The sequence below is a fragment of the Elephas maximus genome, chromosome 15, assembly GCF_024166365.1.
Source record: "Elephas maximus indicus isolate mEleMax1 chromosome 15, mEleMax1 primary haplotype, whole genome shotgun sequence".
In the NCBI taxonomy this organism is placed as follows: domain Eukaryota; kingdom Metazoa; phylum Chordata; class Mammalia; order Proboscidea; family Elephantidae; genus Elephas; species Elephas maximus.
In genome coordinates this window covers 45,684,089-45,703,561 of record NC_064833.1, presented here as the reverse complement: position 1 = coordinate 45,703,561, position 19,473 = coordinate 45,684,089, and the positions used below count along the sequence as shown (strand labels likewise).

Below are 19,473 nucleotides of genomic sequence, written 5' to 3'. Positions count from 1 at the left end.
CAGCATTTTATCCCCCCACCAGATTGCAAACTCTAGGAGAGTGGAGGTATCTCCCTGGCACAGTGCTTGGGTAGGTGCTCAATAAAAATTTCTTTAGCAACTGAATATGAAACACTTGAAGCACCTCAGAAATCAGGCCTTACATAGTAAATCCAAATATTATTACAGCTTTGTATACTAACTAGTCAGCTGCCCTTGGCTTCACACTATTCTCTTGGAGAAACGACGATAAAGAGTGGCTGATATGTTCTGTTACAGAGCTTGACCTGGCAATCGGCACAGGGTGCTAAGGAGAGCAATGTGCTGGACATACTCTCCTCACTGGGGAGTATCTGTAAGTCTTTTGGATCCAAACTCAAAAACAACTTATCTCCCACCTAGGTAACACAGACTTTCATGGTGGGCATCACAAGCAGTTTCCAGGAACCACCCACATACCTAATTCATTACTCCAGGGTTATGGACATCAACATCTACAAGGTAATTTACTAACACCTGGTCAACATGTGAAAAAATCATTAAAAGAAACAAATTGCTTGTTAGGTGTTATTTCCTACTTCTATCTTTTTCTTCAGTGGTTAAGAACTGAGCTGCTAACCAAAAGGTCAGCAGTTTGAATCCACCAGCCTCTCCTTGGAAACCCTACAAGGCAGTTCTACTCTGTCCTATAGGGTTGTTATAAGTTAGAATCGTCTCAATGGCAATGGGTTCGATTTTTTTTGGCGGGGGGCGGGGTGGGGGGAAGGTTCTATGTTTTTAGAAACTGCTTCTTTTAAAATCTGGTTTTCTTTAATATGACAATAGCAAAATCTAGTCTTTTCAGAAGAAAACACTTACAGAAAGAAGTGGACTTGCCAAAAGTTTAAGATAAATTTGTCCTACCTTCATATTTTCTTTCACAGGCTCCAGACTTCCCGTTAGTAGTCTTGGGAGACGAACTACCAGATCTCTAGTCTATAGTTACGAACAAAGCAATATATTACTACCACGCATTACGCATGCACATTTATCTAGCTTAGAAAACCACAGTACTAGAAATACAAAACTAAAATTTAAGCTATGACTTGGAAATGCTAAGAAACCCCAAAATAGATGAATTTATTATTACTTGAGAAAAAAACAAATACTGAAAACAAGACTTAAAGAACCAAGTTGATGGCATATAATAAAAAGCAGCAGCTATTAGCAGGGTAATTCACTCTTACACAAAAATAGCAGGCATTTATAGGATTCACGTAGTCCAGCAACATGAAATTTAACATTTCCAAAATGTACCTCACATGGAAACATACAAATTCTCCCTTTTTCTTTACCTTCTTCACACTAAGTTCAAGTTCTTTCTGAAAAAATCCCAATCTGTTATCCAGCCTTTCCACTGAAAAATTCAGCAGAAATGGTGCATTTCTGACCATCTGTGTAATATCTGCCTTACTGAAATTTTTGGACTGTAGATAAGTCACCCTAGAGAAACAAAAAAATATATATGATAAACATTTATTAATGTCTGCTGCTTCCCAAAGTACAACTGTTTTGAAAGTTAAAAAGGCTACCATACCAAGAAAAAAAAAAAATACAAATATTCTGTAATAACAACCCAAACATGGTTAAAAGAAAACAAACATCCACCCAACTCTAGAATGATTTCCATTTACACTTGAAAACAAAAAATAATTCAGAAATTCACCAACAGGGAGATTCCCTTGTTCTGACTTATTTTATTACTTGGAAGAAAAAAAAAAAAATAGCTTAAGAATTTTCTTTTTTTTTTTTTTTGGCTAAGAAGAAAAAATATTCAAATTAAGAAATATTCAGAACACTTTTTGCTAAGAAAGCACCTCAAGCATGGTTATGATTGAAAGAAGTTTTTTTTATTTTAATCTGCTTAGTATATATTTTCATAAAGAAGTCAACAATTTTTTCTACAGTCTTTCAAAATGGATTTTATTAATAACTAACAAATTTTCCTTAGTTCCTGGAAACCAAAATAAGGTAGTAAAATATAGAAAGTTTGATTAAAAAAAATAACACTATTGATTTTTTAAATCTACAAACATAATAAAATACAGCTTTTATTAAATGCCTTAAATATGCCTGGACATCATCTTGTTTAATTCTCACCAAAAAAGAACAACAAAGGAATCTGAGAGCCAGATAAATGTTTCTGCGTTATATTTGAAGAAAGAGAGATTCAGTATGGTTAAATATAAATAGCTTGTCTTAGATCACCAGCTACTTAGTAACAAACCCAAGATCTAAATTCAGGCATAACTACATCTAATGCCCATGAAATTTCTATACAGGCAGTCTCCAGGTTATGAATGCCCAACTTACACATAACCTGTAGTTAAGAACCATCCCCCATAAAGCCTATTATATCAAAAATTCAAAGTATGTACAATGGTTCATGATAACAAACAGGCACTACTTTGTGACATGCATCAAAACATTATTATTATTACTATGTTAAAGATATTTTGGTGTATCTGGAAGTATTTCTTCAATGTTTTTATGCATAGAAAGGCACACTATACACTAAGACAAACATCTGATTGATGTTAGATACGAACGTACCTAACTGTTCCGACTTACGAACAAACTTGACTTAAAGACAGATTACAGAAGTTGTTCATAATCCAGGGACTGCCTATACCACACGCCAGAATTTATCTTTCATTTTCAAATGATTATATGTTGTTACCATCGAGTCAATTCCAGCTCATAGTGACCCCATGTGACAAGAAAATCATAGGGTTTTCTTGACTGTAATCTTTCTGGAAGATCACTAGGTCTTTCTCCCACGGAGCTGCTAGGTGGGTTTGAACTGCCAACCTTGTGGTTAGCTGCTGAGTGCTTAACCTTTTGCACTACCAAACCAAAACCCATTGCCACTGAGTCAACCCCGACTCATGGCGACCCTAAAGGACAGAGTAGAACTGCCCCAGGGGGTTTCCAAGGAGCGGCTGGTGGATTCGAACTATTGACCGTTTGGTTAGCAGCTGTAACTCTTAACCACTGGGCCATAAGGGCTCCTTAAATGATTATTACCTCTTTAAAATAGTATCTGACAGGCTATGAGAGAAAAGACTGATAAATTTATGTAAAAATAAAAAATGTCTGCATTACAAAAAAACACTATGAACAAAATAAAAAAACAAGTGACAATCTGGGAAAAATACTTGCAACGTATCACAGAGAAAGAACTAATTTTCTTAATATACAAAAGAATGTTCACCAAAAAAAAAAGAAAAGAAAAAGACTCAATTAAAAAATGGCAAAGGACATATACAGTTTACAGAAAAGGAAATGCAAGTAGAATTGTCACATGAAAACATGCTCCAAAAACATGAGATGCTCCAACATTTGATGCTTCAAATAACACTGTTGTCAAAACAATGATGAGGTTTTATTTTTATCTGTAAAATTAGCTGAAATTATAAAGCTTGGTGACGCTGTATTAATAAGGATTATGTAGAAATTGACATTTCCATACACTGTTGGTGGGAGAGTGAACTAGAAGGTAACCTATATGGACAATTTGGCAATATCTATTAAAATTACAAGCGTACATATCTTTTGACCTAGCAATTCCACTTACAGAAATTTTTCCTACAGATATACTCCCATATGTGTGAAATGACGGATATACAAAGAGTTACACTGGCCTTGTTTATAATAGCAAAAGTCTGAAAACAACCTCCATGTTTATCGATAAGGGACTGGACAGATCCCTAATATGAACAGTGTTGTTGTTAGTTGCTGTCAACTCGATTCTGACTCATGGTGACCCCATATGTGCAGAGCAGAACTGCTCTGTAGGGTTTCAAGGCTGTGACCTTTCAGAAGCAGATCACCAGGCCTGTCTTCCAAGGGGCCTTAGGGTGGGTTGGAACTGCCAACCTTTCAGCTAATAGTCACGTGCTTAACTGTTTGTGCCACCCAGGAGTCCAAAGATGTTCACAGACATGCTATTTAAAGAAGAAAAACGGAACAACTGAAATAGCCAACTTATGGAAATGATTAAGCAAATTATACAGTAATTTGCTAAGAGACTATCAAGTGTCTACCATGAAAAACTGACCAGAATAAAACACAGAAGTTTGGGTTTTCGTAACTTTTTAGTGCACCCTCAAATAATTTAACCATTTTTTAATGGATTTTTAAGGGAACTCATTCTAGTTTCTGAAGAAAAACAATTAAGTGACTCAGTAATTTGTATCAAAGAAGGTCCCTGGCAAAATAAATAACATTCACATTCATTATCTCAGTTGGTCCTTGTACCAAAAAAACCAAGCCAAGCCCACTGCTGTCCAGTCAATTCCGACTCAGTGAACCTACAGGACACAGTAGAACTGCCCCACAGGGTTTCCAGGGAGCACCTGGTGGATTGAAACTGCCGAGCACAGGCTTAATAAAATAAAGATATATTTCCTCCATATTTTTCGGTTACATGAGAATCGCTCTAAAAGGCCTACCTCATCCTAAGATTTTCAAGGTCTTCAGAGAAAATTGCATAATTCTTAGTCAGAAACGGTCCCAGCTGGTTATCCTCTATACCCAAATCTTTAAGAAATAGGAGTATCTGCTTAATGTCTTTTTCAAAATCCAGTCTCAAAAGGAGGTTGGCTGCATCTGGATGTTTCTCTATCTTGGACAAATCCACTCCTATAAAAAATTACAAACACCATTGGAAAATAATTGCATAGCTCAGCCATCAAACTTCATACACATAGGCAGAAGAAACTGCTCATGCAGATCAACAACCTATCCGAAGAGAACCCAGATACGTCAATAGGAACTTCTAAATATTATTAAATCAAATTGGTTGCAGAGAAAAAGACAAATGAAAATGAATATACAGTATTTATTTTGAAACCAAGTATAGAGAAAAACAGTGCATTTGGGGCTAAATTTCCCCCCCCAAAAACAAATTTACTAAGTCCCACAGAGATAAGATCATCATCTTTATCGGTGTTTTCTTTAATATCATTTGAAGGATGCTTATGAACCCCTAATGATCTCCACAGTAACTGCATAACAGGTAATTCTACAGGGTAACAAACCTAATGAATAAGCTGAGTACTTTTTATTGTTTCCTTAGTTGTAAGCATTATTTTTGCTTATTTAAAACAGAAACAAAAACAAAAAACTTTGTGGTTCCCTCCGAAGAAGGAATAAAAATGACCATATGTCTTATTCATCGTTGTAACCTCCAGGTCTTTAGCATAGAGACAAGTACCTTGAAGGATCTCACTAAATGTTTAAGTGAGAATGGATGAATACATACAGCCTTCAGGTACACAGCAAAGCAGAATGCGTATGATACAAACCTTCAACTTTCACTTACCCTAATAAAAAAAAAATTTATTATTATTATTTTTTTAATAGTCTCAGGTAATCTAAGTCAATAGGAGCAGAACAGATAGAGGAAGAAGGGGGAGAAATAAAGTTGTTATTTTAAAGCATTCTTCGCTTTCGAATATATTTAGATGTTAGCATTAAGGAGGTAGGGATGGAAACCTATAATTCAAAATTCTCATTAAAATTGAGCATGGTACTCTCTCATTTTTTCCTTTTGTCTCATTAAAAAAACAAATTAAACATAAATAGGAAATATCTATTACTTATATCTAGAATGAAACTTTGATGATAATGTAAAATCTTAAGTTTAAATGCAAATTTCCCATTCTTAAAAATATTTCTTCAGATTAAAAATAGATCTCCCAATTTCCAGATACAGCTTTACGGTCTTAAATATAAAAGCAATAAAAAATGGCTTTACAATCAATTCCAAAATAAGTTATTATATCCAATGTAATTCTAATTATTATTAGATCCAAATGTAATCTCAAATTCAAATTTCTTGATATTAAACAGGTATTTATACCAGATAGCCAAGAACAGAAGAGATTAAACACATACACAATGAAAGAAGTATAGAAACAAATCCAGAAGGAACTAAAAAATTTAGTATACAGTAATTTCAAATCAATGAGGAAAAGACCATTCCTTAAAATATATTGGGACTACTGGCTATACATTTGGGAAAAAAAAAAAAGAACTCTTTTCTATATATTATCCAAAAATTAATTCCAGGCAATTAAGAATCTAAATGTATATTACTTTAAAACTACTGGAAGAAAGAACAGGATTTAAAATATAATATTGGAAGTGGGAAAAGCTTTCCTAAATATCACACCATAAGCACAAAGGAAAATATAAAAGTTGGACTACATAAAAATATAAAGCTTACGTACAGCTTTCTGTCTGATACAGATTGGTACAGAAAAAGGTCTGGGAAGCTAGTCAATGAACTGGCAATAGTGGTTACCTTTGTGAAGTGAACTGGGGATGAAGAGAGCATAAGAGGTCTTTCTCTTGTAATATTATTTGTCCCTTTAACAACTAGATGTAATTCTTTCATAATTTAAAAATAATGATAATATTAATAGAAAAATAATTATTGGATAGATAAATGAGATGGAAACCAATCCAAAAAATCTGTGATAAATGGGGAAAAGCGTACTTTAAAAAATAACATATAAGGTTCAGACTTCAAATTTAACCAAATATTACAGCTTACATGTGTTGAAGTACCTTGCTCAGCATGAGCTGTCACACCCTGACTGTGCTGAAACAGGAATCCTGGAAAACTTCTGCTAATAGCAATAACGGAGCGGAATCTCATCAGAAAGCACACTGCTGTCAGTGCGAATCACTTGGCTCACTAGTGATTTCATTAACTTGAAAAAACATTCACTGAATGCCTACTGGGGCCCTAGCACTTCTTCCGTTAGGCACTGGGGATATACAAAATGAATAATACACGACTCCAACCTCTGGGGGATCACAGTCTAAGCTGGCTTTATCTCATCAGTTTGGTAACTACAAAGACTACCACTGTATTCAGTTACAATGACATGTATTTAGTATCTCCATCCGGGTTCTCGTAGACAACAGAAATTGCCGCAGAAAGTTCAAATGAAAAGAACTTTAATGAAGGGACTCTATACAGGAATATGAACAGGGTTAAGGAAACAAACAACCGCATCCCTAGGACTAAAGAGACAAGGGAGGAAAAAGTGTTACAAGAGCCCAGGAGCTGGAAGCTATTAGGGAAGGGCCACCCAGTAAGACCCGTTGTCATGGAGCAAGGCAGTTATATGACCCAAGGCAGGGAGGGAAGAGGGAAAAATATCCCGGCCTGCCCTTCTGTCTCTTCCTGCAGGTGACTCACTGGCTGAATCCACAAACCAGCGGGCAAAGGAGCCCTAGTGCATAGGGGTTAGCTTCCTGGGATATAGAATAGGCAGAGAGAGGCGCAAAACAGATTTGAGCAGCAAACAGAGAATAATCAGAACATATGGGTACTGAAAAATATTGCCTGACAATGCAATCATGGTCCCTCTAAGGTACTGTCATTTAAGTCACTTCTAAAATGAGTTGTCAAAGTGTCAGATACAGACAAAGAAATATACTCCACAGTTCTAATATAAATTATTTAAAGGTAAGGATCATATCTCATGTTTATCTTGTTTCACCCACACAGCCTTTTGAGAAAGCTGCTCTTTCTCCCTCCTTTGAACCCATGTAACACTTTAACTGTATCACTCGTGTGAGACCACATTATATGTTTCATCTTGGCATTCCAATTATTCTTAGGTTTATTCAGATAATTAGCTTCTGAAGACTTGAAGCTTCTTGAGAACAAAGGCCGTTCCCACACTTTTGAGTAACTTGCACAAGGACAGATGAGTAAATAATTGACAGTGTCATTCGTGCTAGGATTGCAGTAAGTAGGCGGTGACATGAGAGCACACAAAAGGGGCACTCTAGTGGATCAAAGACATTCTAGAAGTTACACTTGAGTTTAGTTCTTCAGTTGTAAGAGTTGGCCAAGCAAAGGAGGGGAGTGGAAAGAGATGAAGCTGCAAACGTAAGTAGGGGCTAAACTGTTAAGAGCTTCCGCGCCATGGGCAGGCTTCGAAGGATTTTAAGTAGGTCGCTGACATAGTCAGAACTGCATTTTGGAAGAGCACGAGGACTGCAGAGATTCTCAGGACAATATTGCTGGTAAAAAGTTAGGAGGCTCCTGCAGTCATTCAATGAAAAACAAGGACCTAACCCTAACCCAAAGGGCGTCTCGAGAAGACAAAGTAAAGTATTATAATGACATGTGCAAAGAGCTGGAAATGGAAAACCAAAACAGGAGAACACACTCGGTGTTTCTCAAGCTGAAAGAACTGAATAAAAAATTCAAGCATCGAGTTGCAATAGTGAAGGATTCTATGGAGAAAATATCAAACGACACAGGAAGCATCAAAAGAAGTTGGAAGGAATACCCAGAGTCATTATACCAAAAAGAATTAGTTGATGTTCAACCATTTCAAGAGGTGGCATATGATCAGGAACTGATGGTACTGAAGGACAAAGTCCAAGCTGCTCTGAAGGCATTGGTGAAAAACAAGGCTCCAAGAATTGATGGAATATCAATTGAGATGTTTCAACAAACAGATGCAGCGCTGGAGGTGCTCACTTGTCTATGCCAAGAAATATGGAAGACAGCTTCCTGGCCAACTGACTGGAAGAGATCCATATTTATGCCTATTCCCACGAAAGGTGATCCAACTGAACCGAACCAAATTACATTTACTTTGGCTTCCCAAGGTTGAAAGATGCGTAGAGGGCATAGAAGTTATGCAACAGAATCATGTTAGAAGATGGGAAGAGATTATTAGGGGGGAATATCAAGCTGTGTGGAAACCCTGGTGGCACAGTGGTTAAGAGCTCAGCTGCTAACCAAAAGGTCAGCAATTCAAATCCACCAGCTGCTCCTTGGAAACCCTATGAGGCAGTTCTACTCTGTCCTATAGGGTCACTATGACTTGGAATCAACTTGACAGCAACAGGTTTGGTTTTTGGAAGCTAAGGTAGCAATTGTAGATGAGAGAAGCAGATGGCTTTGTGATATACAGAGAAATAGATGTGAGGAGTGAGGGAAAATCAGCAAGAATCAAGGGAGACCCATAAACGTTTCCAGCACGGCAAATGTTTTTTTCTTTTTTCTCTCTGTCATGGATTAAATTATGTCTTCCCTCAAAATATGTCAGTTTGGCTGGGCCATGACCCCCAGTACTGTGTGATTTTCCTATACGTTGTAAATCCTGCCTCTATGATGTTAATGAGGGAGAATGGGCACCAGTTGTGTTAGTGAAGCAGGACTCAATCTACAAGATTGGATCGTGTCTTAAGGCAATCTCTTTTTAAAAATTTTTTATTTTTATAATTTTTATTGTGCTTTAAGTCAAAGTTTATAAATCAAGTCAGTCTGTCACATAAAAACTTATATACACCTTGCTACTTACTCCCAATTACTCTTCCCCTAATGAGACAGCCCGCTCCCTCCCCCCACTCTCTCTTTTCGTGTCCATTTTGAGGCAATCTCTTGAGATATAAAAGAAAGAAGTGAGCAGAGAGACAAAGGGACCTCATACCACCAAGAAAGAAGCACCGGGAGCAGAACATTTCCTTTGGACCTGGGGTTCCTGTGCAGAGAAAGTCCTAGTCCAGGGGAAGACTGACGGTAAGGACCTTCCTCCAGAGTCAACAGAGAGAGAAAGCCTTCCACTGCAGCTGATGCCCTGAATTTAGACTGCTAGCCTACTAGACTGTGAGAAAATAAATTTCTCTTTGTTAAAGCCATCCACCTATTACAGCAGCATGAAATGACTAAGACACTCTCCTTATGAGAACCATACCCCCTCAAAAATACAGGGAATGAGAAATAAAAAAAAGCTCCCTCTCTGATGAAACAAGACTTACCTAAAGCCCTACATCACAAGGAATGAAAACAGATGGAAAAGTTAGAGACTTAACAGAGAGGTAAAAGAAGAACCTGAAATGCCTTCAAAAGAGAATTCTGACAAGAAGCAAACTGATGTGTACCCAAAAAAACTCAAAAAGGTTTAGAAATTAGAATCACCAGATACCTGAAAGATTAGCAGTGAGCTGTAGGCTGAAAACAGGGGGCCTGGGTATGACTACATATGGAAAACTTAAGGCTCCCAAGGCCCTTAGCTACCTTGTTCCTCTCAATTCCCCAACAGCAGGGAGGTTCATTCTCTGGAGCTATACCAGACCCAGAAATAAGGGGCAAAGCAGAGGGCTGCCACAAAATGCTAGACTAAAAATGAGGGCATTAAGTGAAAGAATGCAGTGACATCCCCTGGCTGCTTTCGACTACCCACACTCAAGTGAAAAGTAACACTTAACAAGCTATGATCAGACCCTGAGCAAAATCATCTAAACCAGAAGAAAGAGCTCCAGGGAGCAAGTCAGGGAGCAGTGGCAAGCAGGGAGAAGTACATGACAGGGAAGTGGAACTAAGAGATCATGCAACAGGATTAACCGTAGGTAAAACTGTACTGAGAGGCTACTGTAAAGGATGGGAAAACGAATCAAATGAAAACAAGGTAATTATTAACTCGAGGAAAATGAAAAGTTGTACTGGAAGGGAAACAATAATAATGTACTTCTTGGTAGAACAGCGAGCAATATTTATAGTCATAATGTAATCACTAATGATTTATAAATAATTACTTAAAAGTTGGGAGGTTAAATACAAACAAAAACAGCTATGAAAGTTAAGCAGATACCTCTGGGGAATGGGATGCAAGATCAGGAAGGGTGAGGCAAGACATTTTTTAACTAGAAGCCTTTCACACTAGTTGACGTTTGCTCACATGTATTTATTACTTTGTATTACAAAGATCAATTAAAAATGTTAATTTAAAAAATAAGGCAAAAAGCAAATGAAAAGTGCAGGCTCAAGGAATACTTGGAGGTTGCTTTCACTTACCTAGAAGCACTAACTTCTGCAGAGTCTCAGAGTGATCCACATAGTCTCGAAGTGTGAATGAAACGGGGGGCAACGGAGGGTCTGCAATAATTTGAATGGCCTCCTCCTCAGAAACTGGCTGCAGCGGAGACAACGGAGGCAAATCTTCTAGTCCTTTGAAGCCAGTAATGCAGAAGGAGAGAAGCAAGTTAGCTCTGCAACCTGCACACTTTATTTCTACAAAGACAACCTCTTCCCTAGTTTGCTTCTTTCACTGCTCAAGTCTTGGGATCATTTCAGAATTAAATGTCTAAGAAGTTCAAATATTTTCTTTCTAGGGGGAAAGGTTAAGACTGTTTAGAGGCCAACCACGGTTCCCCTAAAATAAAAAATTTGTTGGTAAGTTTCAAGGCACACAACTCCTTTCCTTCACTTTTATTATTATTTTTTTTAGGTTTCATGATGGTAAATATATATAACAACAACAACAAAGTCATTTTAACCAGTTTTGAGTGTACAATTCATTGATACTAATTACATCCACTACGCTGTGCAACCCGTCCCAAAAAAACCTGTTGCCGTCAAGTCGATTCTGACTCATAGTGACCCTACAGGGTGGAGCAGAACTGTCCCACAGGGTTTCCAAGGAGTGGCTGGTAGATTCAAAACTCCTGGCCTTCTAGTTAGCAGTAGAGCTCTTAACCACTGCCCCACCAGGGCTCATGTGCAACCATCAACACTATTTCTAAAATTTTTTCATTACTTAAAACAGAAAGTCAGTAGTCCTTATGCAGTAATTCCCAACTCCTTTTTCCCCCGGTAACAACTAATAAACCTTTATCCCTGTGCATTTCCCTATTCTAGATGTTTCACATAAGTGGGATGATACCGTATCTGCCCTTTTGTGTCTGACTTATTTCATTTAGTATAATGTTCTCGAGGTTCATCCATATCATAGCATGTATCAGTATTTCATTCCTTTTTGTGGTTGAGTAATAGTCCATTGTAGGGACAAACTACATTTGACACTGGGTTATTTTCACCATTTAGCTATTGTAAGTAATGCTGTAATGAACACTGGTGTACAAGTTATCTGCTTGAGTCCCTGTTTTCAAGTCTTTTCGGTATGTATCTAGGAGTGGAATTGCTGGATCATATGGTAATTCTCTATTTGACTTTTTGAGAAATCACCAAATGTTTCCACAGCAGCTGTCCATTTTATATACACTACAATCCAGCATCCCCACATCCTTGCCAACACTGTTAGTTACCGTTTTTCTGATAACAGCCATCCTAGTGGTTGTGACAATGTTCCACTGCTATTCTGGTTTTCACTGGCCAATTTTTTTCAGAAGTAGACCACCAGCCAGGTCCTTCTTCCCAGTCTGGAAGCTCCGCTGAAACCTGTCCACCATGGGTGACCCTGCTGGTATTTCAAATACTGGTGGCATAGGTTCCAGCATCACAGCAACACGCAAGCCACCACAGCACCACAAACTGACAGATGCATAGTGATCATCAGTGTGCTGAAATGGATAGGTATCGGTCATTTTGAACCAAACAATCATGTGATCTACTATGCTGGGAATGACAAATTGAAGAGGAATGGCATCACATTCATTGTCAAAAAAAAATTTCAATATCTATCTTGAAGTACAATGCTGTTGGTGATAGGATGATATGCATGTGCCTACAAGGAAGACCAGTTAATACAACTATAATTCAAATTTACACACCAACCACTAATGCCAAAGATGAGGAAATTGAAGATTTTTATCAACTTCAGCAGTCCGAAATTGATCAAACATGTAATCAAGATACATTGATAATTACTGGTGATTTGAATGTGAAACTTGGAAACAAAGAAGGATCTGTACTTGGAAAATATGGCCTTGGTGACAGAAATGCTGCTGGAGATCCCACGACAGAATTTTGCAAGACCAACAACTTCTTCACTGCAAATACTTTTTTTTTTCAACAACATAAACAGTGACTATACACATGGACCTCACCAGATGGAAAACACAGGAACCAAATCGACTCTATCTGTGGAAAGAGACGATGGAAAACCTCAATATCATCAGTCAGAACAAAGCCAGGGGCCAACTGCTGAACAGACCATCAGCTGATTGAATTCAAATTCAAGGTGAAGCTGAAGAAAATTAAAATAAGTTCACCAGAGCCAAAATACGACCTTGAGTTTATTCCACCTGAATTTGGAGACCATCTCAAGAATAGACTTGACACACTGAACACTAATGACTGAAGACTAGATGAGTTACGGGATGACAACAAGGACATCATAAAAATGAAGACAGCAAAAGGTCATTAAAAAGACAGGAAAGAAAGAAAAGACCAAAATGGATGTCAGAACAGAATCTGAGACTTGCTCTTGAATGTAGAGTAGCTAAAGTGAATGGAGGAAATGATGAAGTAAAAGCGCTAAACAGAAGATTCCAAGTGGCAGCTTGAGAAGACAAAGTAAAGTATTACAATGAAATATGCAAAGACCTGGAGTCAGAAAACCAAAAGGGAAGAACACACTCGGCACTTCTCAAGCTGAAAGAACTGAAGAAAAAATTTAAGCCTTGAGTTGCAATTTTCAAAGAATCTAGGGAAAAATACTGAACAACGCAGGAAACATCCAAAGAAGAGGGAAAGAATTCAGAGTCACTATACCAAAAAAAGTTGGTTGATGTTCAACCATTTCAGGAGGCAGCATAAGATCAAGAACCAACGGTGCAGAAGGAAGAAGTCCAAGCTGCATTGAAGGTATTGGCAAAAAACAAGGCTCTACAGCATAACAGGGCAGGGGTTTGGGGACCATGGTTTTAGGGGACTTCTAAGTCAATTGGCATAATATGATCTATTAAGAAAACATTCTGCATCCCACTTTGGAGAGTGGTGTCTGGGGTCTTAAATGCTAGCAAGCAGCCATCTAAGATGCGTCAATTGGTCTCAACCCACCTGGACCAAAGGAGAATGAAGAACACCAAAGACACAAGGTAATTATGAGCCCAAGAGACAGAAGGGGCCACATAAAGCAGAGACTACATCAGCCTGAGACCAGAAGAACTAGATGCTGCCTGGCTACAACCGATGACTGCCCTGACAGGGAACACAACAGAGAACCCCTAAGGGAGCAGGAGAGCAGTGGGATACAGACCTCAAGTTCTCATAAAAAGACCAGACTTAGTGGTCTGACTGAGACTAGAAGGAACCTGGAAGTCATGGTCCCCAGACCTTCTGTTAGTCCAAGACAGAAACCATTCCCAAAGCCAACTCTTCAGACAGGGATTGGACTGGACTATAGGATAGACAATGATACTGGTAAAGAATGAGCTTCTTGGATCAAGTAGACACATGAGACTATGTTGGCATCTCCTGTCTGAAGGGGAGATGAGAGGGCAGAGGGGGTCAGAAGCTGGCCGAATGGACACGAAAAGAGAGAGTAGAGGGAAGGAGTGTGGTCTCATTAGGTGGAGAGCAATTAGGAGTATATAGCAAGGTGTTTATAAATTTTTGTATGAGTCCAACTTGATTTGTAAACTTTCACTTAAAGCACAATAAAAATTAAAAAAACAAAAACAAGCTTCCAGGAATTGAAGGAATACCAACAGAAATATTTCAACAAACAAATGCAACGCTGGACGTGCTCACTCGTCTGTGGCAAGAAATCTGGAAGGCAGCTACCTGGGCAATCGATTGGAAGAGATCCATATTTGTAGCCATTCCAAAGAACGGTAACCCGAAGAATGTGAAAATTATCGAATAGTATCATTAATATCATACACAAGGTAATTCAAAAATGGTTGCAGCAGTACAGCGACACGGAATTGCTAGAAAGTCAAGCTGAATTCAGAAGAGGATGGGGAACGAGGGGTATCATTGCTGATGTCAGATGGATCTTGCCTGAAGGTAGAGAACACCAGAAAGATGTTTACCTGTGTTTTATTGAGTATGCAAAAGCAATCAACTGTGTGGATCATAACAAATTATCAATAACATTGCGAAGAATGGGAATTCCACAACACTTAATTGTGCTCATGTGGAACCTGTACATAGACCAAGAGGCAGTCATTTGGACAGAAAAAGGGGATACAAAATAAGGTTTAAAATAAGGAGAAGACATGTGTCAGGGTTGTATTCTTTCACCATACTTATTCAATCTGTATGCTGATCAAATAATTCAAGAAGCTGTACATGGCATCAGGATCAGAATAAGACTCATTAACAAACTGCGACATACAGATGACACAGTCCTATGTGCCGAAAGTGAAGAGGATTTGAAGTACTTACTGATGAAGATCAAAGATCACAGACTTCAGTATAGATTACATCTCAACACAAAGAAAACAAAGATGTTACTTTGAGGAGTAAGGTGTGCCCGACCCAAACCATGGTATTTTCAATTGCCTCACATATATGCGAAAGTTGGACAATGAATAAGGAAGAACAGAGATTTGATGCCTTTGAAATGTGGTGCTGGCGAAGAATATTGAATATACCACGGACTGCCAGAAGAATGAACAAGTCTGTCTTGGAAAAAGTACAGCCACTGTGCCCCTTGGAAGCAAGGACGGCGAGACTTCATCCTGCGTACTTCAGATGTATCATCAGGAGGGACGAGTCCCTGGAAAAGGACATCAGTCTTGGTAAGGGAGAGGGTCAGCAAAAAAGGGGCCCTCAACAAGATGGATCGATACAGTGGCTGCAACAATGGGCTCAAATATAGCAACAACTGTGAGGATGGTACAGAACCGGGCAGTGTCTCCTTGGGTCATACATAGGGTCACTATGAGTTGGAACTGACTCCACGGCACCTAAGGACAAGTGGTTGTGAAGTGGTATCTCACTGTGGTTTTGATTTGCATTTCCCTGACTTTGACAACTTTTTCAGGTACTTACTGTCATTTGTATATCTCCTTTGTAGAAATGTCTATAAAGTCCTTTGCCCATTTTTTGATTTTGTTGTTTCTTTTCTGTTTTTATGTTGCAAGAGTTTTTTATACATTCTAGATATTAAATCCTTATCAAATATATGATTACCCCATACTTTTCTCCCATTCTGTAGGCTGTCTCTTTACTTTCTTGATAAAGTCCTTTGCTGTGCAGAGTTTTTCATTTTGATCAAATCCAAATATCTTTTTTGGATGCAATTTTGGTATCGTATCTAAAAAACCATTGTCAAAAAGAAGGTCCTAAAACTTTACCCCTATGTTTTCTTCTAAGAGTTTTATGGTTTTAATTCTTATATTTTGGTCATTGACATATTTTGAGCTAATTTTCACACATGGTGTGAGGTAAGGGTCTAACTTCATTCTTTCTCATATGGCTATACAGTTGTCCCAACACCATTTGTTGATCAGACCATTTTTTCATCATTGCATGGAGTTGGTACCTTTTTCAAAAAATCAATTGGTCATAAATGTATGGATTTATTTTTGGATTCTTAATTCTATTCTATTGGTCTATGTGTCTATCCTTACACAAGTACCACACTGTGTTGATTATTTATCTTTACACCAAAAAAAACAAAAAAAAAGAAACCCATTGTCATTGCATTGATTCCAACTCATAGTGACCTTATAGGACAGAGCAGAACTGCCCCATAGGGTTTCCAAAGAGCAGCTGGTGGATTCGAACTGCCCACCTTTACGGTTAGCAGCTGTAGCTCAGTGTAGCTCTTAACCATTGCGTCACCAGGGCTCCACAGTACTTTCGAAATCTCCTTCTCTTCAATTTTAATCAGCATGGAAGAATGTTAAAGATCAACTGATCTTCAAGTATACTGAGAGATATTGAGTCTACCTTACCTTGTTAACTTGGTCAAAAGAAGAACATATTACTACTAGTCTGAAATGTGTAAATCAAAGTCATTATATACCAAAATGTTTTGGATCATTTTGAATCATTCCCCCTTCTCCCCTTGCCTCCAAGTTATTCTCAAACATGTCTTTAAGAGAGCTTCTATGACTCTGTTTCTACCACCTGTAGTCCTTTCCTAAGGACATGATCCTGGTCCCCTCTGTAATACAGTCTTGATTCTACCATCATTTTTTTTTTCTTAATCTTTGTTTTTAATCAAACACAATATGGAAGACACTGGGAACTGTAACCTAGCTTAAGCTAAGGAATCAGGACTGTGCTCTTTCATTCCATTTTTGCTTCCAATCACTAACCTTCCTCATTTTTTATAACCAGTCTCCCCTATCTGCCTCCCCTTCCTTTTTTTTTTTCTTTTCTGCTAAACCTAATATTATCTCCTCTGTGGTGAAATACTCCTCTCTAAGATACTGTGTACAAGGGTCTATAGTTCAGGGGTTAGAGTGCTGGTCTTGTAAACCAGGGATTGCAAGTTCATATCTTGCTGGGGCCCCTGAGTATTTCTTGGAGCCCTGGTAGCGCACTGGTTAAGGAGCTTGGCTGCTAACCAAAAAGTCGGCAGTTCGAGTCTACCAGCTGCTCCTTGGAATCCCTATAGGGTAGTTCTACTTCGTCCTATAAGGTCGCTATGAGTCAAAATCAACTCAATGGCAAAAGACTATCTTTTTTAAGATACTGTGTACCGATGTTTTTGTCTGTGCCCTGCCCCCTCCTACTAGTCTTTACTTTAAAACCAAACCAATTGCTGTGGAGTCGATCTCCACTCACGCTGATAGCACACGTGTCAGAGTAAACTGTGCTCCACAGGGTTTTCAATGGCTGATTTCTCAAAAGCAGATTACCAGGTCTTTCTTCCAAGGCACCTCGGGTTTATCAAAAACCTGGTTTATCTTATAAATCTCCAAACCCTGACTAGTACTTTGTTGAATTAAAAGGTACCCCTTTGCTCAGTTTTTAACACCATCAGGTTCAACCAATGAGAAGAAAAGATTCTCCAAAGACAGAACTACCAATTCACTTCCTATAACTCATTGTCTGGTAGAAAACCAGTGGGAGTGTGGAAAGTGAAAAGGCCTAAAAGTGACCATGTTATTTTATAACCATGTTATAGGCATGCTTAGAGTCCTTTGCTAGGTTTCTCTAGAGGCCTCAAAGGGAAAAACATTCCCCTCAATCTAAATAGTAACACTCAGTAAATCGAAAACTCTTGGTTAGGACATAAAGAATCTGCCCTTTGTGTTTTCTAAGGCCAAGTTAACTGTGGAAGTGAATATAGGCAAATTAGCTGATGAAAATTTGGTTTGCTTCTGTTAGATAAGCGTTCAATGAATTCATGAAGCCTTAAACATTCCAACAATTTTAAGATCATTGCTGCTAAACTTTTTCTGATAACCTGTATGTCTAATTTACAATTTTAAACTAATCATTAAACAAACACTCCTATCATCTAGGATTCTACCCACAGTAGTATACAGAATTGAATTAAAAGGAATTGCAAAAGCACACATTTATTCCCAACATAGCTCCACACCTACACACACACTTATTTAATGAATCCACAGTTTTAAGATCTAATGGTGCTGGAATAACTTAACATCCATATGCCAAAAAACCAAAAAAATCAAACCTGTTGCCATCAAGTCCAGTCCAACTCATAGTGACTCTACAGGAAAGAGCAGAACTGCCCCATAGGGTTTCCAAAGAGCGCCTGGTATATTCAAACTGCTGACCTTTTGGTTAGCAGCCATAGCTCTTAACTACTATGCCACCGGGGTTTCCCCATATGCCAACGGGGAGAAAAAAAAAAAACAAAAAAAAACCTTGACCCATATCTTCTATCATATATGTAATTAAACCAAAAAGGAGTATAGACCTAAATGTAAAACCTAAAACTATAAAACTTCTAGATGAAAACATAGCAAAAGGTTGAATTTTACTTGATGTAAATTATACCCTAATAAGCCTAACTGCCACCAGAAAAAAAAAAATTTTAACAAAGAATCTAAATAATAAAGTATTTAGAAACCAAATGTTATATACATAGTAGCCCATGAATGTTTTTCTTAATTAGTAAAATAAAAATATAATACAAGTAAATGAATGGAATTGGCATTGTTTTTTCTCTAGCAAGATGTAGACAGACAGGCAGCTTTGTTCAAAGGGGAGCAGGGAGAAGACTTTTCTCAGAGTTCAGAATTACCTTCTAGAGACAACTCAGAATCAGCGTTGGGTATCTTCTGTGGCTGTTCATTCACGGAAGGAAGGAGAGTGCTTTGGAGAGAATTATTCTCTTGCCTACTTGAGTTGGTGGACTGGGAACTATTCCATAAGGAGGAAGTCCTATAAGTCTTAATTCCCCACTGAAGCAAGCAATTGTCAGAGGACATCGGTGGAGCAGAAAAGCCATACAGCAATGTTTTTCTTGATCTCAGAAAACGTTTTCTGACCTGTGTAGCATTAACGAAGCTGCTCAACTTAATTGCATTGAACCATCTGGGTACCTGCTGGGCTGACAGAGCCATTTTTCTTAAAGTTGCCTACAATGGAAAAATATAACCGTGAAAAGAAGAAAATTTAATTTACTTAAATGTTTAAAACAGTATTCAAATAACAAAAAGAGAAACAGGTAATTATTATTTTCTAAATGAAAGGTGTTGAATAAGTTTAGACAACTAAAGTAGTCAGGTATTTCTTACAGAAAAAGCCCAAAACACGGCAGCCTCACTTATAAACCAAAAGACAGGGACTTCTGA

At 38.0% G+C, this 19,473-nt stretch overlaps 1 protein-coding gene across 2 annotated transcripts in view; it reads right to left on the bottom strand.

The window, feature by feature from the left end:
- Positions 1-19,473, bottom strand: part of MTERF3 (mitochondrial transcription termination factor 3) — a 30,687-nt gene that overhangs the window by 8,168 nt on the left and 3,046 nt on the right. For both annotated transcript variants that reach the window (XM_049853795.1, XM_049853794.1), the window contains exons 2-6: positions 18,921-19,257; positions 10,856-11,008; positions 4,473-4,662; positions 1,314-1,461; positions 883-954 (exon numbers count right to left, since the gene is read on the bottom strand). In XM_049853795.1, the coding sequence (XP_049709752.1) occupies positions 883-954; positions 1,314-1,461; positions 4,473-4,662; positions 10,856-11,008; positions 18,921-19,242 (885 nt within the window). In that variant the 5' untranslated portion in view covers positions 19,243-19,257. The remainder of the gene's footprint in view (positions 1-882; positions 955-1,313; positions 1,462-4,472; positions 4,663-10,855; positions 11,009-18,920; positions 19,258-19,473) is intronic.